The following is a 22,648-nucleotide window of genomic DNA, read 5'->3' on the forward strand; positions in this document are numbered from 1 at the left end:
TAACATAATACTATTAAGATTTGCTATTAAGATTTTTTTTGGGGGTGGAAAGAAAATTTTTTTTAACGTGATTAGCGTATAAGCAAAAAAATGCCCTATTTTTACCTAAAAATGGCCATTTTAAAATAAATCAGAAATAAAATAATAATGGTTTTCATTGCTTGTTTTATAAGTTTTTACACATTATAAAACAAACTAGTTTTTTTTTTTAAAGTTAATGATAATATTTAAAGAAAGAAATTGTCAAAACTAGTTGGACATCTTAAGTCACTGCATTTTTTTTTCTGATTTAAGAGTATAGAATAATTTGATGAATTTCTTATAGAATTCCTGTATGGATAAATAGGTTTCTTTTAGAAAATATCACATTGCAAAATCGCATAAATAGTAATTATAGAAAAAACTAGGTTTTAGGTTAAAAAATATATTTCAATTTTCTGTAAGTATCAAACATAGCTATTTTCGGCCAACTTCATATAGGTTTATAAGGGATGGAGATACTTTTTGTTTCCTATATTTCCTATATTTTTTAAAACCTATGTTCCTTAATTAATAGTTTCTATTATATAAAAATAATTTCCACTTTCAATATTCAACTAGAAAGCTCTTTAATCACTAACTAGACTTAAATATTTGGATTTTGCTTTCATGATCTCAGGCAGCTTGATTTCTGTTTCATTCTAAACTATAGCTTTTTAGTTTTGACAATATTTTTAGTAGAGTTTGATGTTTTCCACACAAAATAATTATTTTTAAACTATGTTTATAATGTAAAATACTTATAATTATAGAAAAATATCAGTAAACTGACAGACTAATTCAGTTAGCACTTATGTTAAAAGTAATTAGGTATATTATGCAAGTTGCGTATTTACAAATAAAGATAAAAACTTTTAAAGTTCACAACATAAAGAAAATATTAGTTATTTCTTGAATAATATGAAATTACTTGCATAAAGACACAACGATAAACTTATTTTGTTGAATATTTTAAGCAAATTACCTTAAAGAGAGTTTCGATAATTAAGTATGTACATATGAATTAATTAATGCCGAAAATCTTACATTTATGTTTTAAGAAAAGCATTTGAAATGCAAAATCTTTTAAAATCAGTCACATATTTTTTATAAGAAAGTATGTTCTGTCTAATTTAAATTTATAAATATAATTACTTAAATTGGATTTTTCAAATAGTTTGAGATCAAAATAAAAAGTAAAGAAAGCATAAAATGAAAAAAAGAATACTTTAATTACGAAAAAAGAGATTGTGAAAAATTAACATGATTTTTTCATTTGGTTTAATTAAATTACTAGCTGCTGAGTTCTAATAAAATTTATATTTGCTGGAATGTAAGACGTGGATACTTGCTTTAACAATAAAATATAACGTAGTTAATTTTTATTTGTTTCATTTTTATTATAAGTTAATCAATTTTCATTTAAATATGAATAATAAGACTTTTTAAAAGAAACATTAACATTTAAATTTTTTTCATCTCTTCAGAAAAATAACATAGTAGACAAATACGATCATTTTCTTTTCATATTTCATACTGAACTGGAATTAAAAATTTTATTTTTTATAGTTGATTATTGAACAGAATCAGTTTTAGAAAATTATTTTGAAATATAATAACCAACTAAAATAATAACTTTATTTCACCAATAGTTTACCAATAGAATACCTTGCTTATTTTAATATAATATTTGATAGTATATTTGATAGTAATAAAGCAATAATCAAATTTTATAAAGTTTTTATTGCTTTTAAACGTAATAATAATGAACTACATTTTTTCTAGGTAATAAAAGGTTCATACAGCTCATAGCGGAATCGGAAAATTTTATTTCATGTTATTGTATATTGTACAAAATCATTCAATTATATTAAACAGCCAAAATAATAACTTTGCTTAATTAAAAGGTTTATTGCGTTACTAATCTAATATAGAATGAATGTAATTATGTCCTTTATTATTTAAAAAAAAATTATGTTTATTTTTTTCGAGTACTAATCAGCTTCATTTTTTCGAGGTAATATATAGTTCATATTACTTATTTTAGATCTTATTGTTTCTCTTGTATTTTGAACTCTGAGAAAAAGAGTATGGTCCTAACTACTAGAATATGATAAAATTTATCGAGTTCCTGGCTTAATGGTAAAACCAAAAATCTTAGTAATTTTTACCGATGCCCTTTGATAAAATTAGCAATAAAATGTGGTTTTGCTACAAAATGTGATAATTGTAACTAAACATTGCAATTTTTTTCATAATACATTAGAACATGTCATGAAAACCATTTGTTTCCTTAGATTTTATTTTTCAGTTTTGTAGTTCGTTCTAAATGTATGACAATAAAACTAATAATCGTGAAAACCACAATTTTCGGTAATTGCCACCACATGAAAGGTAAGAAATGCTAATTTTTAAAATTTCTTATAAGATTCTCATTGAAGTATTGCTGAATTTTAAAACCAGATGTCTTAAGATTTAGTTTTCTAAAAACAGTAATCTGGGCAATTTTCTTGAATTGTTATTTATCTCTATAAAATATTGATAATAGAACAATCTTATGTTTAAAATGAACTTCTCATACTTTAGGCTAAATTAATAGGGCATCACTTGGGTGGAGCAATTTTCAATCTTCGGAATTAAATACTTTCCCCCCCCAAGAGGGCTTTATACCGTTGGTGCAAGGTTCTTTTTAAAATAAAACGTATTTTTCTGTTTTCTATTTTTGGTGTAATCAAATGAATGCGTTAAAGAGGTAGCTATGGAATGATGTATGTACCTATCAGTAAAGAACTGCTATCGAAGTAAGCAGGATCCATTTGATATACCAGCCCTTACGAATTACAACAATTTTCCCTTACTACGAATGTTTTTTTTCTTTAGTATGTTTTAAACTAAATGCATAATATCCTTTTGTATTTTTTTTATTCCCATTTGGAAATTAATCAATTAAAAACCAAAAAAAGGATGATTGTTAGAAGAGAAACATGATTAAAAGTTATGTTGACCAAAGCATCGGAAAAAAATGAAGAGCCACAGAGCGGCAAGTTCGTGAACTAACAATAATAAAATAACCACATTCAATGAACATCAGCGTACTTATTCATTTCAATAATTATATGTAGGAAAAGTAGAAGAAATAGGCTGTTATAAGTACAATAATGCTTTATAGGTGAGTAAAATACAGTTAATATTTCTTTTCATTTTAAACCGAGAAACAATTTTGAATGTTGGTAAATCAAATAGTTATTTTTACAAAAAGATAGGATAGGTTAGGACAAAACGAAGGTTAGGATTCAACAAGGAGGATTTACAACGAAAAAAAGTTTTAAAAAATGCAATCTGAATTTGTAATGACTAGTTTAACTCAAATATTACACATTTGTTTAAAAAAAATATTCGCTTGAATACATTGGAATTAGAGCGGGTACTTGGAATGGAAGCTTAGCATTAGTAATGATCGATTTCGAATTTATTTCCAAGATAATCTTTCTAGTAAATTCAATTAAAAACAAATAGAAGTACATACCGCACAGTTTTGCTCCATGCAACGTGCCTGTGTGTAGGTCACATTGGAAGGAATTGAAGCCTAGAAAACAGATAAAGAAATAATAAAAACTATTTTTATCTTAAAAATAATGATGTTTGGAAATAGCAAAAGCAAAATTATATATATATATATATATATATATATATATATATATTCCGTTTGAAGAAATTATACATATCAACATAAAGTATTACCGTATTACTTGATATGAAACCGATAAGAATATTATAGCAAAAATAACATGAAAAGCAGCAAAGGACAGAAAATAGTGATAGTTTTTGCTGCTTTTCGGATTATTTCTGATATAATGTTCTTATCTTCTTATCGGTTTCACGTCAGTTAAAAATTTATCTCAATTTCTTCAAATATTCTTCCACTTGTATCATTATCAGCTTTGTGATGTTGTGACTTGTGACTTGCACGCTATTCCTTAAAGGTCTTCAGCCAATGATTCTTGCTTTTTTTCTATTTACGTTGATGTAAAATAAATAAATTTAATTTTTTGTTTATTACTGTAACCAATTATGCTTAGGTTATTTACGCATTATTATGTATTTGAAGATTTGTAAACATTAACAGTAAATCATAATATTTTCATGATCAAAATTCTTTAGCCAGATTATGATTTTAATTTAAAATAATATTTTTAAAAAGTAAAGGCAAAAAATGAATAGTTCTATGATAAACATTTTGCGTTAACAAGATGTAGATTATGGGTAGATTCGTATATTTCGTATTACATAAAATATTAATAAAATTAACGGAACAAAGCACATTCTATGAATGAAATTTCTCTTTTATAATCATTTAGAAATTTAACTGACCATGAGCTTGTTAGCCTATAACGGGTAGACCAGACAAAGGAACGGATAAAGAAAACCGTATACTGAAAAGCAAATTACGTCAAGAAGACTGAAACTGAAATCGCACTGGAATTATAAGAAAGATAATAAAAATAACAAATGTTAGTCGCAAATTTGCTAAATTATTAATTATAATAAAATAGTTAATGAATAGTCTAGCATTAATTATTTTAAAGAGATTGTTTTACAAAAACACACACAAAGTTCAATAAAATAATTCAATCAAATATGCTACAGATTTAAAAAAAGTTACTTACTGCGTTTACACACGTTCTAAGCTGAAAAAAAACGATTGCAATTAGTGATGCGAACATTAAATAAAATATATTATTTCTACAAATAATTATATCTACCATTTAAATGCAGTTCGCATGAAATATGAGTATAGTTAGCCAACATGCTAACTATACTTGTAATTATAAAAATAGTAAAAATAATTTTGTCATAAAAGTACTCTATCTAATTGAAATAAAGATACTTACAACATTTCCATAAGTAGAAGTGGGGCATAGAAAGCATTTTGGCTAAAATAAAAAATAAAATTAATAACACGCAGTTTAAAATGATATTAACTATGAAATGAAAATTTAATATGACAAATTGTTTACGAAAGTATTTATGACAAAACGTGAAACATAAACGTGGCTTAAATATTTTATTCAAATATATTCATTGTTGTGATTTGATCTGTAGGATTAATATTTATGAGCGTGTTTATTTTTGAGTAACTTTCGTGTTGATGTAGATATTCTTTTAAATTTATACAACTAATTTTAAAATTAACAAAATGTTTTCTAAGGTCAATTTAATAATACATAAGAAAAGCAAAGCTACCAAATAAAAATATAAGCAAGTATAAAATTTTATGACTTGAGATGAAGAGCGTTAAAAAATAATTAGGTTTTCATTGAAAGCGTTAACCCAAATGAAAGTGTAATGTTTTATTTATTTATTTAAAAAAAATTCAGAAAAAGCTATTAGATGAAAAAACTCAATAGTTAAACATGCATGTGTAGGTAAATGGAGCTACAATTTGTTTTTTAATTAAGTCTCTCACTAATTTTCAAGTGTCTCATTAAGTTTTATTGAATAAAACAAATTATGAGATATTTAAATGAGAAAAAAATTACATCGATGAAAACAGCTTCTTCGTCTGGTTATTTTACTTCTTTCACATGTCATTAGAGAAGTAATAAATTTTGAGTTGAAATAAAGTTTAAAATGACGAAGAATATAACCGATAGATGTATAGAGTATCATCAATAAAAGAAATTCGTGAAATAAAAAGAAATATACAAAGAGATTTATAAAATATAATTATTACTAATATCTAAAAGTTAAAAGTTGCTATATATATATATATATATATATATATATATATATATATATATATATATATATATATATATATATATATATATATATATATATATATATATATATATATATATATATATATATATATATATATATATATATATATATATATATATATACCGAAGAGCCATTACATTATGACCACCCAGCTAATAACATGCAGAACCACCTTTAGCCCTCGAAACTGCTAGCACGCGCCGTGGCATTGATTCCACAAGGTGCTGATAGGTAGTTTGAGGTATCTTGTACCAAGCGCTCACCAACTGGTCCTGCAATTCCCTCACATTGCGAGGGGGTAACGTGGCAGCACGAATTTGGTTTTCCAAGTAGGACCACAAATGCTCTATTGGATTAAGATCAGGTGCATTTGGGGGCCAAGACATGACTTGAAAGTCACTGGAATGTTCCTTGACGATTCGACCCTTATGACATGGTGCATTATCCTGTTGGTGAACACCATCCCAAGCAGGAAAAACTGTTGTCATGAATGGGTGAACCTGGTCTGCAACTATGTTCAAGTAGCTTACAGACGTCAGGTATTGTTCTATGAGGATTATGGGTCCTAATGTGCCCCATGAAAACATTGTTCCTGGGCGAGAAACCATAAAAACCTGGACGAGCCCATTGTTATAGATGGAGGGAGGTCATAATGTAATGTCTCTTCGGTGTATATATATATATATTTTTAGGTCTATTAAGACTGTCATACCTGGTACTGTGCAGGATCAACAGAATATATGCATACGTTCATTAAGGATTGTCTTTGGTTTGGTATCTTAAACTGAAAATAGTTAATGCAAAATTTTATTACTCATGTAAAATTAATAATACACATAATAATAAATGTATCTGTAAAAACAATAGAAAAATCAGATTTTTTGATAATTTAGACATCAACTATTTCTAGTCCTAATATCTTCATAAATTAATTGCATAGAAATAAAACATATTTAGAAGAAGTAAATAAAGCAATATGAGCATTGGAAACATTTCAAAGGATGCTGCTTTTTTTAGTCAGGGTATAGTGATGGCGGGACTAATCCTTATGATTTAGATTAGCTCTAAACTAGGTTGATGCAAAAGTTCCATTAACGGAGTCAACTATTGATGTTTTTTTGTTATTGTGTTAGTTTCATTGAATTTGTGTTAGGGTAAACAATACAATTAAATCTAGCTTTCAAAGCAGCTGGACGAAAGGCTTCTATGAGTAATTATATTACTGAACAAAAATCAAATTTTAGGTTTTCTCGTAGACTTAATATCTTCGTACTTTTTTTATTTATTTATTTTTGTTCATTTCTCTTTTGAATTTGTTGTTTGATATAAACATACCCTTACAACGAACATTTATTTTTGCGTTGAGAAAGTTGTATAGTAAATATTTTGACCTTGACCTATCCTTCGATATTTGGTGATTTTGCAAATTACTTTTTTCCAGTGAATGTAATCTAAGCAAAAAAAGTTTAAAATTAATTTAATTTTAAAATAACTTTCATCAAAACTTGAGAACATGATCATCGGTTTATGGCTTATCTGACATCCTATAAATCATTAAAGTGGAGGACAAAATTCCTTCAGTTCTAATAAAATATTAATACATTACCTTTACTAACACAATAAAAATATTCGAAAGCTACCGAGAGTAGTATTTGAAATGCCTTGAGTTTGACGCATGATGGTGGTATTTTGCACTCATGGAATTACGGAAAGGAATACTTGGAAGGTATACCTTGTGTTGCTGGTTGAATTTTGCTCTTTTGAAACTGTGGAAAAGAGCAGTTGCAAAGTATGCTTTGAGTCTGACGAAAGCTTGTTGCATTTCGCCTTGGTGACATTGAAGTCTACATGCAATTCCTTCGTGTTAGGTTTAATACCTTATTTTCATATTTTATTTTTTTCGTTTCTTAATATTTTTATTCTTGAAATGTCTTGGGATTGATATTAGAGCAAAATTACGTGCATGTTTAACAGTTATTTATAAATTAATATATAAAAAAGTATAATTACTTACGAATGGTTGAAAAAATATGGCTGATGATACGGTAAAGTAACCAACTAAGAAAAAAATTAACGCCATCTAAAAGAAATATTTGAAAATATTAGGCATAGATTATATTTTACGTAATATGTAATCAATCAGTGTGAAGTGGGCAAAAATTTGTTTTAAAAAAAATACTCGGAATGACTTTTGTTCAAATGATTGGATTTTCAAGGAAATTGTGAGTATACTGATTCAAAGGGGTGACTTCAAATATGCTAATTAATTAAGTTTATCAGTTACATTTCAAAATCAAACACACTGAAACGCAGTTTCTCTGAATAAACTAACCTTTTTTTGGCGAAGGATTAGGATTTTTGATTCGTAAAATATAGGTGAGGAGTTGGTAGATTCAATCTGGAAAACATAATCCTGATAGTTTGGTCAAGAGAGCAATCGAATGTTTGGGTCCCTTAAAGTTAATTTCACTTTTTTTGTATTTCGCCATCTGTCCAGAAATTTGTAAGCAGTTCGAAACATTTTTACACATACTTATAAATTTATATTTGCAAATGTAATCCCATGTAAGAATAATTTTAAAAGGTTTATTGCTAATTTTTATTGTTTTATTTTTATTTATTACACATAATTTTTATTGTATTAACACACTTTTATTTAAAAAGGGTCGAAAAAAATTTATTATAAGGTCAGCCAGTTTTTGCAGTATTATTTAAAATTATGTAATCTTAAATGACAAAACATAATATGGTTCGATATTTGCTGAATAGTTCGTCAGAAAGAGGAACGATTTGACCGATTTTGTTCAAGTTTTGCATTTTGTTATTTAAAATTATAGAGCCTAAAATGATGTAAGTCTTTGTATTCGTTACAATTCAATATTTTTTCAATTTATTTCAGTTACTTCATTACTAAATAAAATTAATTTATTATCATAATTTATATCACCCTTTTGAATCTTTAAAATTGACCCTTACTTTGTAAAAATCCATTAATTATGAGAGAATTTTTTTTATTCAATTTTTATTTTGTACACTTTCTAATATTTGCTTATTTTGCTTGCAAAATGCTTTAAAATATTATAAAACAGTGTAACATCTCTGACACAGTTCAACCTTTAAGTTACATTGCCCTCCGGCTTGTACAATCACTGGTAAGTGGAATCAGTCGCTTGCTTTCATCAAATTTCCAAGAACGTAATCATTTATATGTTGTAACATTAAAATTTCCTCGATCAACAGATTCATAGCCCCCAGATATCGGAATCAAAACTACTTGGTTATCAGAATTTACTGAAAATGTGATAGAGCATCTGTGATGAAGGGACACAAATGTCTAAGTCTATGTTTGTATTTTAAGATATATTTTTACAGGTGTCAATATTTATAAATACCTTTTTAAATCCATTTTATAGACGGATTCTTTTTTTATTACTCTTAATTCGATGTGAGGTACGGAATTTCTCAGAATGATGAAGGGACAAGTGCGAGCTTATGTTAAAAAGGGACATTTCTTCAAGCGATAATAAGAAATAATTAACTTGATCAGTTCTCTGGTAAACAGTTTTCTGGCTCATTTTTATCAGCATTTATAAGACAATAATGAAAATCACATTAATGTGAGTGTTTCAAAAGTTATTAACATAAATTTAAAGTAAAACAGTAACAGCATTTGATTAAAATTTTTTAACAACAACTTATCTTAATAGATGTACATAATTTTGCTTTAGTAAATTGCAATTGTGATTTAACCCTTTGATGGTTATGAACGAGTTCGGCTCGCAATCGAATCATACTTCATAATGTCCGCAAACAAGTTCCGCTCGAGAGCAAGATTTCGACAGTAATGGTTAGTAACGAGCACTACTCGCGTAGTGAAATTTTTCCCCAATGCGCGCTGACGAGCTGAGCTCGTTCGCCATTGTTATTTTGCATTGATTGTGTTAAAAACGAATCCTACTCGCAAAACGTAGTTAGTTTTACTGCCTACAGATGGCAGTACGGGTTCCATGAATTTCTTTTCACAATGAAGGGGGAATTTATTTTTTTACCTCGTTCTTTTTATGCGCATTTTGGCGCGTTTCTTCGGATGTTTGTAAAGTAAAATGACTGAAAAGCGAAAGTTAGATAATTATGATGATGGTTATGATTGTGATATAGAAAGCTTATCAAGTTTTGAGTCTGATGAAGACTTTGTTCAGAGTATTTAGGTAATTACTGTATTTAAATGCTTCATAAAGTTTTGCATTAGTTGTATTTATTTAGTCCTTTTAATTTAATATTTGTCTTATATTTAAAATTAACTATTATTTATCTAATTGATTATAATAATTTATAATTTATTATTAATAATTATCATTTATTAATTATTTTAAAGTACTTAAAAACTGCTATTTATGTACTACAAATGCTTTAAGAAATTTTTAAAACGCGTGAGGCGAATTATGTACGGCATCGTCAGAGAAGGGTAGCATTTTCGGAAGAACGGCAGGGGAAAACAGCTGCCTCTTTCGACTACTGTTTGCTCGTAATACAGCGCGAATTAATGAAGCGAAAACTGCTCATATCCCTAACCTCTAACTTGCGTTGCTGCTTCCTACGACATTCGGATAAGTCAAGCTCAATTAACGAATTAAGACATGAAGGTGCACCTCTGGTTTGACAAGAGAGCACAGTAGGGGTGAAAATATGTCTTAACTCAAAACTTCCTGGATAGATGGCAGCACCATTCATTCTTGAAGCCATTTTCGCAATTAGGACAAATGTTGAAAATTTAAGGCATAGATCCGAAGGGGAAGGAAATTTTCTCCTGATATCTGTACCTTTGAGCTCTGCCACCAATCAGAGGATTTTTGAATCCACAGATTTTACGTGCATGCATGTCGCATGTACGCGGCGAGTAGAAGTGGAGTTACGAATTGAACCCATGTCCCTCTGGACGGGAAACCGATTCTCTAATCACTTGGCTACCAAGGCCCCTTATAAATGCCCTACTCACTAAGTTAAAGCACTATGATTTTTTTCTTCATTTCATGTTCTTACACAATAAAAAAATATTGTCTTATCTAGGTAAATAAAATATGAACCTTATGCAATTTAATGAAATTACAAAAATTTTTGGAAAGCTGCTTGAACTAATTATCAATATACAGTTATTTTATGAGGAAAACGTTAAAATTGAAAAAAAAATAACCAGAAGCTATTTTTATACAAATATAACAGTCGATTATTTTATTATAAAGGACTAAACTGTTTTTAATCATGATTATTTTTCATACTGTATTTTTCTCATTCTAGCTCTAACATTTCTAAAAAAAAATCTTTTATATTACTAAACATTTCATATGTATTTTTTTATTTTTTTAAGTAACTCATCTTTGAATAATAATTCATCAAATACATATGAAACGTGTGTTTTCTACTAAAAGTAAATAAGGTAAGCTAGTGTTAATAAAATTTTAAAAAAAGTGTGATTTATAAACTTAGGTTTTATATCACTTATGCATTTTATATGTTTCTAAAATAAAATAAAGTTTCTGTGCACATGCAGTACTATTTTATGGCTTTCAGTGCTAAGAAATCATGCGTATTTTAAAATTTTATGTCTATTTTTCATCTTTTTTTTATTTACATAAGGTTAAAAATAAATGAAATAGAAATTGATATATGGATAGAGAATATTTTCTTTAAATATTTTACAACATTTTTCATAAGAAATCTTTTAAAGACAATTTTCTCTCATCAGCTATCTAGAAAGTTGAGTTTTCTATTTGAAAAATAAATTTTGTTAAGAAAGCGTGCACGTGTCATTTTGAAAAGAATGTTAGATACCACGTAAAGTCGTACTTCAAAATGATTTTACATCACGTAAGGTCATACTTTATAAATTATTTATAGCCACGTAAGTTCAAAATCTTCATAACTTTGCAGTATTGCTTTTTTTCAAAGCCAAACGTCAAGATTCCCAGAGAGGCTTGGATTTCATGAGAAAAGGATCAATGCAAAACTTTTTGAACTTCTTTATCTTATATAAAATTTTGTTTACAAGGAAAAAATTCTGAAGAAATTAGCGTACTGTACGGTAACAACGTTTCTAGTGAAATAAAAAAAATGAATTAAAAGAACATAATTTTGGTTGAAAATACCAAAATATACTGTATTTAAGCCCTTCATTTGTTAATTTTTCGGTTCATATGGTAACATATGGTTACCATATGAATATTACCATGTGGTTCATATGGTTACCGGAAATTCTGGTTTTCACAATTTTAGTTCTTATTGCCACAGATATAGTAAACAATAAAAAAGGGAAAAGTAAAAACCGAACAAATGGTTTTTATGCTATGATCTAAGGTATAAAATTACCAAATTTTATTACTCTTACCAAATTTTATTACATATTATAAAGCCATATTTAATTGTGAACTTTATCAAAAATCGTTACCAAAATCATCGCTTCGGTAAAAATTGCCGAGCTTTTTGATGTTTTCAAGGACTCAGAAACACGACAAATTTTACCATATTCTGGTAGTTTTAATAATATTTTTTTATCAGTGAGGAATTACAAATTTTCTTACATGAATTTCACTTGAGCATTAAAAAATTAAAAAAAAAATTTAGTGAATCAATTCTAAAAATATTTGTATTTTAATTATCTTAACTTCATTTTGACGACTGATGCACATCACAATAGTCATAAAAGTAATGCTCATAACCTCGATGCAGCAATGGATAGTCAAATATGTTCTTATTAAAACCATAAATTAATTAAACTGTAAAAAGTATTTTTTTAAATTAAAAGAAGAAATTAATATTTCCAATTTTTTTTAAATAATTATTTGTTGAAAAAAAACATTAATTTTTTACTCATTACTCATTCAAATTTCTAAGCTGTAATCTAAGCAGCATGCTATACTCAAACCTGTTACGAAATTTTATATAAATAGGTTTATTATGAGTCGAATAATCTTGCGCAAGATTGGAAAAAAATTTAATTGAGAAAAAAGCAGACTAAAAGTCAAACAAGTAACTTTTGTACAGATTACTTAAAAAAAATACTTGAGTCTGCAAACAATTTTTGTTTAGAAAATTGAATCATTTTCTGCATTTTAGTGAGTTTTAGTAATTTTGCTGTAACTTTAGAAGCTACTTTTGTATCATGTCATACAATGATAAAACATTTCTCAAAATAAAATAGATCATAACATAATTTTTTTTCTCCAAAAAATTAAAAATTCTGTTACGAAAAACCTTCTAAACTCCTTTAACAAACTTGAATTTATGAAATATAAAAAGAAATAAAAATTTGACTACATAAACATGTATTGAAAAACTAGACATTGAATAACATTAATTTGATTTTATATTTCATGATCACAAGGAATGAAAACTGATATTTGTTGATTCTAGTCATCATAAACCTTAGTAACTATATGTTTGATATTTGAATATTTTTTAAATACACTCAAATGGAGCAAACATTCTACGTTATTATAAATTTACGCACTGCAAAATTTAAGAGGAATAGATCATTCCGTTGTCAGAAAATTTATATCTTTTAAATAGGAAAAATATCTAAGCTAAAAAGTAATAATGAAAACAAATTATTAAAATACTTTTTTAATTGGTATCTATGTTTTGGTATTGTTTCCTTTTTATGTAAAATAAATTTTCATTTAGTTTTATGAAGAAACAAATTGTAAAATTTTCAATAAAAAAATTATGAGTAAAAAATTACTTCATAAACCTTTCTTATTAAAAATGCAATAAAATCTTGCACAAAAAATAAATAAAATTCGGGGATTAAAATTTTTTTGTAACTTTTTGCTTATTTTTATTAAAATTTTTTTTTAATATTTTGCACTGTGCATATCCGTTTTCTATCACATTTAAAGTTGCTTATTTCTTTCTTTATTTATTTAACTTTTTTTTCTATTTAAAACACTTCAATAGAAATTATAAAAAAGTTTTAATTTGAAGAAAAAACATTTAAAAAAGCAATGGCTTCTCTATATCTCGAAGAACTGAAAATCGTTGGATTCATAACATTTTGGAGACTATTTGCAAAATATGCAATATAATTTTATTTAATATTTCTGTATTGTTAAGTAAGTAGCTCTAAGTAAATTAATTAAGCTATACATTTGAGCTATTATGTAAAATTTTGCAACTTTGATATTTAATAAAAATAATTAAGAAATAATCAAAATAAATGACAAAGATTTTCGAAAATTTCTGAAGCAATATTTTGCTTACCGTTTCCTAAGACAAAAAAATTAACTCTTACCTGAAATATACAGTTTAAATTTTAGATATAGCACTACGATATATTGCATCCACCATAAACTCCTGAAATATGCATATATATAAATTCAGATGTACCTTAAATTTGTAAGAGTTTTAGAGAACGGATGTATCACGTGACACAAAATCCACGATGATAAAAGGTGAATTATTGTCTCTATTATTTTGTAGCTTTTTCTTTTAATAGAGATTCAAATGGGTTTCAAAAACCGCGGAAGCTCCCGGTATAATAATACATCACACGCATGCTGTGTTGAAATCGAATCCAATGTCACCATCTTAGATTTTATCATCAGCTGACAAATGGAGGACAATAGCAGTAAATTTAGTAGACTATATATTGGACATAAAAAGTATGATATTTCAAGATTTTTGTCAAGGAAAAATATTTGCGTGCGGTACTTTGAACTCAAGGGTTTAAAGGTAAATAATATGTTGATGTTGGAATTCTGGGAATAGTTGAGCTGTCATGTATCATTTCAAAATTTTATAATCAAAAACCTTTCTTAATTATATGTGTTTCTGAAGGTGGTATTTAAAACACAGAGAATAAGGTAAATAACAGGTCATTGAGGTAAATACTGGGAATAGAGTTGTTAATTTGTCATATACTGTCATGAAATTTTATAGTCTACAACCGTTTTTATTTTAATGTTTTGTTAAAAGTGGTAATTAGAACTCAGAAGTTTGATGAAAATAATATGTGAGGAATGTATGAAGAGTTCAGTTTTGTTGATTTACCATGAAATGTTACGCACTGTAAGAAAATACGGTATAAAGTACTGGCACTTTGGGTGCATCGTTTGTAAAATACAATTTACCGTGAAAGGCATTTTCCTTAAAATATGATACCGTAATTTTTCAGTAATATTTGTTCAGTTAGAACTATTGTGGAATTTTACGGTAATTATTACCGTAAAAATTATGTTATGTGTGATATTTTGTTCCGTAACATGTTGCGGTAAAAATGAATTTTTCGGAGTTTTTAGCATTGTGAAACCTTTAAAAAACATTCGAAACATTCCCTAACTTATACTATTTAATGAATGTGGCATTTAAAACTTAGAGATTTAAAGCAAATAATGTGTTGATGTGTGAAATTTTGGGAGAATTGTTAATTTTCTAAACACCGTTAAGAAATTTTATGACCGCAACCTTTTACATTTGCAAGCGTTACCGAAGGTAATTTAAAACTAAGAGAGGTGCACGAAATTATTTTCTAAGACTGGAAATTTCTTTAATATTTAAATTATCATGTACTGTCAGGAAATTTTATGTAATTAACAACCTTTCTTGCTTGTATGCTTTATGCAAACATTTTTATTTTCAATCCGATATTAACTTTGTGAAATCTAAGAATGTTACAGATGGTTAAAATCTGAGTACTCGCAAACTTGCAGATGGCAACTTTCAATTCTAACATACGATTATAATTGATGAACTGTTAAACATTTACCTTCAGCAAATTCTTGCTTAAGATTACACGAACATGATTGTTATGTATGTTGCATATGCATTATGATGATGCCTATCACGCATATGTTATTAGTTAAATTTTTTTTGTTTACTTCAAATGGTTTGGTAAAATATAACATTTTAAATAAATACTTTTTAATAGATAGTATTACAAACCCTGATTTTTAAGACATTTTCTTTTAAGTAACCACCATTTTGTAAGATATATTTCTTTCTTGAATACTACAAGGAGCAGAAACTTTACTTATAATATACATTTTGTCTAATAAAATATAAAATCGAAGTGTTAGAGTTCACCAATGTATTCACAAAACTAGTTTAACATCTTTGACTTACCGATATGGAATACATTTTATAAACTATGCAAATTGTTATTTATAATGCGTATAATATTAATGTGTTTAATATTTATGTTTTTGTTTACGACAAATACACTATCTTTGAGTATCAAATCTACGTTTAAGTAATTCTTTTGAGTTCTCTATAACTACACTGTTAGAATTTTTATTCCAAAATTTGGAAATATAACCGGCAACAGTCTGCCCCTCCAATTTACCGTAACGCTTACGGTAAAGAACATTATTTGCCTTTATGGTTTTGAAACCACTTACAATTAGTACGATTGAAAATACATGAATGCAAAACTATTCGTCTTGAAAACTATTTACAACTAGAATGGTTACAAAACCGTAAAAAAGAAGTTTAAATGGACATCAGGGATAGTTCAGCAGTTTTATACTGCTGCCATATAAGCGTGAATGAGGGTATTGTATTTTATTAACTCAGGTTCACAAATTGGGGAAAGCAGGACATTGAAAACTTTCCATGTGTAGAAAGTATAGGAGGACATATTGTTATGTCAACGCTGAGAATTGTAACCCCGTTCTGTCGGTAATGAGATTGACAGATTAGCTCTCTCAAACTCTTAACATGTACCGATCTTCAGGTAATTAACCCCTTAACGATCGGTTAATCTTCAAGAAAATGCTCATAAAAATGCCTATTTTTTGGCTTTTGTATTTGTATTACGTATTTGATTAGTGCTGCAACTGGTTTAAAATAAACTAATTATCTACAATTACCTCTACAATTACGAGAAATAAAATTTTTTCTGGGCAAAAAAATAATAATTTAGTTTCATTCTTATTGGCGCGTTACTACTGAACACTCCAGCCCGTCAATATAGCCGGAGCGAGAAATAGCGGGCGAAAACTCACCCCGTCATTTTCATGGGAGCGAGAAGGCTTCATTAGGTAGGTGTAGTTAGTGCGATAAAGTTCTGGTAGTTTAACCATATGAGGTAAAAGCAGTTAATAAACAAAATTTTAATTTTTTTTTTTGTCTTTTTTAAGAGATAAAGTTAAACAGCCTTATGTAACTCGGTAATCAACCAACAACTAAATTTATGGTATCTCACTATTTCAAATTGAATAGATATTTGCATACAGCTCTTATATGAAAATATATTTAACGTAAATATCGATGCATAGCAGACGAAGGTAACTTAAATATATTGGATAACTTAAATTGTTGTTTTTAAAAAATTTTAAAATACGCGTTATTAAACCTTAACTTCATATAATTGTCTAACAAAAAATATCTAATTAGGTTTCACTAAAAATAAAGACAAGCAATTAATCAAAACGTTATTAATCAAACCATCCCCCAACCCAAATGATAAATATTCATGAAATTTAGTTTTATTATTTTAGAAAATTTTTCTCGTCATGTTTCATAGTACTTAATGGATGTTGTTTTAAGAACCTTACTTATCAATTTAAGCTAAGCTCTTCCAGGTAAATTAAAAAATTTCCTCAAGTGTTTATTAAGGGACAATCTTTTAATCTTTTTCGCTGCACAAAATCTACAAATATATAATTAGATTTTTTTTAAAAATTTTATTTCACATAATTTCGAAGCTCTATTGCACCCCATTTTGTGAATACTAAAACTGTTTTGAAAAATATTTATGAAGTATATTTATTACCTGGTTTTACGCTCAGGGTCATAAAATTAGAAATACCTCTTTTTCGAACTAATTTTACTAGAATTATTCGTATACCTTTTATTTATCGTTATGATACCGTGTAATATACCTACTTTAAGAACTTGTTCCGTCTAATTCTGCATATACTCATTCTACCAGATAGAGGGATGGTGCTTGAAATACTGAAAGATTAATGGTGCTAACTTTCACAATTATTAAGGAATGTAAAAGAAATGTACTAAATGCAGAGAAAAAAAAATTCTCATCAAATTCTCGTACTGTATAGTAATGAAAATTCTGGTATTAAAAACCGTAATATACGGTATATAATCAATTCATTCGGTAATTTTTCCGCTCATATGGTAACACTTTATCAGAAATTATGTTTTTCAAAATTATAATTCTTATTACAACTTATTTAGCGGAAAATACAAAACTGAAAAGTTAATTTAACCGAATAAATGGTTTTAATGCCATGCTGTATGGTATCATCCAGATCATCCTGTATGGTATCATCCTGATAACTGATCCTAATTTTGCTGTTAATTTCACCAAAATATCACTAAACCGCTACGGTAAAATTGACTGCTGCTAAACTTACTAAAGTTGCTTTTTTATGTTCCTGTAATGCCAGAAACTCTGTAAATTTTACCATATTCTGGTAGTTTGCGTCAAATTTTTATTCTTCATTTAGACTGCATATAACTGATTAACCAGCTTACACGAGCGTGCAAAGTAAATTAAAAATAGATACATTGAGAAGGATGCATCTCCAAAAAAGATGCATCCAGAAAAGAGTGCTTTAAACTATAATGTATCGAAGGAAGGGGATTGCACCATACACTTACTGACATCAAACTATGTGTTAATACGATGTCAAGAGTCGTAACTCTAAAGATTTTTCCGAATAATCTTAGCTTATCATTTCAAGTAGAATTTAACGGTGTCGAAATGATTGAATGAAATGGTTAAAAGTTTACAATCCCTTCAGAAGTATTAATTTATAGAAGGTCTTCACTATGGTTAAGTTTTAGTAATCATGTAAACATTGACAACATGCATTTAAAATTATTTTATTGCAGAAAGTAAACTATTTTGCTAGAGTTATATTGAAAGAGTATAGCTAGCTAGATATGGCAAATATAAGACGAAGTAGCAATGAATTTTTAAAATATGTTGTAAGTCTCCAAAAAAATGTGACTTTATCTTGTGTATAATTCTGCTAAATGAAAATTCCTATCTTTTTTATATTCTAAACAAACTAGCTTCAAATTTGAATTTAATTATTGTCTAGACAAGCTTTAGAGTATTTTTTCTTCTCAAAAAACTAAACTAGATTTTTCTTTTCAGCCAAATCTCATCATAAAAATATTTTAGTTTAGTTTAAATTTGGAATTCAACTAAGATTTTCCGAAGAATTCCTTAATCAAAAACTTTTGCAGTGAAATATTTTTAAACTTATCTTAAATACTAAAATTCTAACCTCCTAATATAATATTCATCCAGACATTCATGATTTTTTATCGCAATGTTTTGATTAAATTCCACATCGAGACCTTAAAACCCTCGAAACATTTAAAATATTCTTCAAACTCCTACATTCATTTGCTTAAAAATAAATAGCTTTCCAGACTGGAAATCATCTTTTTCAAATCATTTTTTTACTATACAATTAAAGGTCTTAAGTGTAAAATAAATAAAACTCACTTCATGAGAGTTCCATAAGTGTATAGTTTTAGTTAATCATTTAGGAATATTTTATGTCATTTTTTTTAGTGATAAAATTCGTTATAAGTTACGCTTCTGTACAGCAGTGAGCAGCAATGTAATCAAATTTATACATGAAAGCTATATTAAGAACTATCTGAATCAATATAGTTCTTATATAAAATATTTTCCTAGTCTTCCACCACCCCGAAGATTCTCAAAAATATTTCTTGCAATAATATTTTTTTTCCGGTTTCTTTTGCGAATTTGCTATGTTGTTTTTTGACAGATACCAGCAAGCATGCTTGGTGAAACCATACGAATTTAAGGCAGAGTGTGCGCTTCTTGTTTTTCAGTGGCGCTATCTATGGAAAAGAATATGACTTAAGCCACACTTTCGTCGCAGCCCGTTTACAGCGCGGACCCATTTATGCATTCATTTATTCATCCACAGATCACAATTTGGATCAGAATCAGCGAAAGATCAATCTCCAATTCAGAACCCTTAGAGGTATTGATTTTTTATAGGAACATGGAGGACTTTTTTACCCGACAGATTTAATGCATATCGGGCACCATTTACTACACAGGGAGTATTCGGCCGGCTGGGATTGAACTCAAAACTTCTTGTACATGGGCCCAAATATAGTTTGTCTTAAGTAAGAACTCCCCTATCCATTCGTCTGGACTCGTGGCTGTGACTGTGGTAATGAGGTATAACTATATCAAGTAGGGGTGTGGGATCATTGCTCAGAGCAGGCTTTGGCTCGGATCGGGGAGAGAAGGGAAAAAATTTTCTTCGGTCTACTGTGTTAGTCCTAGAGTGAAGCGAAACTACCCTTGCAGAAATGCGCCATTCTTGTTTCCATAGCAGCAGACGGCCTTAGACTTTGCGCAGGGGAAGTTCTTAAAGTAGACAAACTGTACCAACCAGGTTATCCCTGCTATAGCGAATTTTGTCAAATATTATCATTCGATCAACTAATCTAGTTGACTTTTTAGCGGTTATGTGAACATGTATAGTTAGTTCCACTTTTTTTGTCATTAAACTTAGTCTTCTAATTTATTTGCATTTTTCTTCTAGAAAAAGCTTTATCAAATAAGTAATGAATTTCATTAAGTTATTGTAACCAACAAAAATGTCTTAACGAACAGAGTAACAAATCTGCTTGTTTTTGTTATTAAAGCAAATTCAACTTAAATCGGAAGATAATTTATTATTACTTTTTCAATCTTTAAAAAATATTTTTTATAAATTGTAATAAATTAATTTTCATAAATTAATTTTAATAATATTTATTCAATAAATTAATTATAAAAACCAATGGCATTTTAAAATATTTAGTGTAAAATGTTGTTTGCTAAAAATTCTGTATAGCGTTCTAAATGTATTTAAAACTTTTAAAAACTTAAACTAAATGTATTCAAAAAGTAAGCTTTTTTTCAACGAAACTGAATTTTTTCTACAAAAAAAGCTTATTTTTTTAGTACAAATATTTAAAAAAATTGTTTTTTTATCACAAAAATTGAATTTCTAATAAATAATAAAATCTCTCTTTTATCTTAATAATAATGAATTTCAATTCTATATTTTAGTGCCCAGGATTATGAGGCAAAGTTAAAAAGAGCAAAATAAACATCTATTACAAAAAAATAAAATAAAAATATAAACATATCAGCATGAATTGTAATTCAAAAGAATATTTTTAAAAATAGTAATAAACTAATTTTAATAATATTTATTTAATTAATGTTTTTTTAATAATATTAGTATTTTGAAATATTTAGTGTAAATATATTGTTTGCTTAAAATTTTGAAATCACGTTCTAAATTACTTTAAAAGTTGTATAAAATTGAACAAATTTAAATACAAATTACTTTTCTTACCAAATCTGTGATTTTGTTACAAAAAAAAACTGATTTATTTTTGTACAAATATCTAAGATTCTTCTTTAATTTTTTATCATAAAAGTAGAATGAAACATTGAAATAGTAAAATGTTTCTTATATCCTAAAAATAAAATGTCATATAAACAGTTTTTAAAAATAGAATGGCATATAAATAGTAAAATTTTCTTTTATCTTAAAAATGGAATGTCATATAAATAGAAAATGTTTCTTTCATCTTAAAAATGGAATGACATATAAATAGTAAAATGCTTCTTTTTTTCTTAAAAATAGAATGATATATAAATAGTAAAGTGTTTCCTTTATCTTTAAATAAGATTGTCATATAAATAGTAAAATATTTCTTTTATCTTAAAAATAGAATGACATATAGATAGTAAAATGTTTCTTTTATCTTAAAAATAGAAATAAGAATTACAATTCTACATTTTAAGGAAGTAGAAAGAATATGAAGCAAAGTTAAAAAGCGTATAATAGAAACAGACTACAAAAAAAATCTGAACATTTTAGCATGAATAAAAACAGTAATTCAGAATTTTATTTTATTCCATCTCTCTTAACATGACATTTGTACTCAGCAAAACTAAATTCTTAAATTTATAGCACCATAATTTCAAACGTATCTCCATTGCAAAACATTACATAACTGAATAAAAACGCTTTATCAAATCAAATGAATAAACTAGACATTTATTTCATACTTAAAAATAAGTACATTAAAAAAAATATAGATATATTTTATTCTGCATGTCAAATATTCCATTTACGCACGCATCACGGATTTAAATCGTAAGCGACATCCAATAGAATAAAAAATGTTTTTAGACCTTGCAAAATTCTTTAAGTTCAAGAGCTTGCTGTCATAAGTTTGAAATCAGAAATAGATTATTGGAAATGTTGTGATAAAAGATAATTCCTATACACAAAGGCATGTTTTTAAAATAAAAAAGGTAAATAAAAGAAATATCGCCGTGAATGAAATGTATCCTTAGTTGATTAGTTAATCCTACTTCCTTTTCAAATTTTGCTTGCCGCTTTGTTATTTCCTGTCACGGAAGAAACCTCCCTAAAAAAATATTTAGTTTTCTATGCATATGATTTTTTTTGTTTATATCCGTTAAAAGAACTTTTGTCTTTGTTTTTTAGATACCCATTTAGGGAGAATTTATTTGCATTTATATATTTAATTACAGAAAAAAGATAGTATGGTATTAATAAAAGTATGGATTGTATTAATTTTAGAAATTAATTTCTTATTCACCTTTCAGTATAAATACAAATTTCTGCATTTTTTAAAGATGTAATTAAATTAAGCTGTCAGAATATTAAGTAAATAAATGAAAAAAAGCATTTTTTATGTTTATAGGTAATTCATTGTTTTTATATGGCTTTAATTTCATTGTTCAAACTATAAGAAAATAATTAAAAAAACATCAACGACAACTTTGATTGTTTATTTATTTACA

General features: G+C 27.2%; 2 protein-coding genes across 6 annotated transcripts in view; one reads left to right on the top strand and one right to left on the bottom strand.

The window, feature by feature from the left end:
* Positions 1-22,648, top strand: part of LOC107456699 (uncharacterized) — an 84,169-nt gene that overhangs the window by 22,948 nt on the left and 38,573 nt on the right. For 3 of the 4 annotated variants that reach the window (XM_043055134.3, XM_087150193.1, XM_043055153.3), the window contains exon 1: positions 9,876-10,010. The exons of the other annotated variant lie outside the window; for it this stretch is intronic. In XM_043055134.3, the coding sequence (XP_042911068.2) occupies positions 9,985-10,010 (26 nt within the window). In that variant the 5' untranslated portion in view covers positions 9,876-9,984. Of the gene's footprint in view, positions 1-9,875; positions 10,011-22,648 lie in introns of those variants that run through there. 4 annotated transcript variants of the gene reach the window in all.
* The window catches only part of LOC107456708 (uncharacterized), a 34,939-nt gene that overhangs the window by 2,808 nt on the left and 9,483 nt on the right, over positions 1-22,648 (bottom strand). Inside the window, exons 1-6 of one of the 2 annotated variants that reach the window (XM_016074649.4) lie at positions 14,087-14,200; positions 7,817-7,882; positions 6,515-6,586; positions 4,911-4,952; positions 4,686-4,706; positions 3,545-3,604 (exon numbers count right to left, since the gene is read on the bottom strand). In XM_016074649.4, coding sequence (XP_015930135.3) covers positions 3,545-3,604; positions 4,686-4,706; positions 4,911-4,952; positions 6,515-6,586; positions 7,817-7,882 — 261 coding nt within the window. In that variant the 5' untranslated portion in view covers positions 14,087-14,200. Of the gene's footprint in view, positions 1-3,544; positions 3,605-4,685; positions 4,707-4,910; positions 4,953-6,514; positions 6,587-7,816; positions 7,883-14,086; positions 14,201-22,648 lie in introns of those variants that run through there. The other variant, XM_016074657.4, reaches the window with a different exon arrangement.

This window comes from Parasteatoda tepidariorum, chromosome 8 (assembly GCF_982258835.1).
Source record: "Parasteatoda tepidariorum strain Cologne lab strain chromosome 8, Ptep-v5.0, whole genome shotgun sequence".
NCBI classification, from domain to species: domain Eukaryota; kingdom Metazoa; phylum Arthropoda; class Arachnida; order Araneae; family Theridiidae; genus Parasteatoda; species Parasteatoda tepidariorum.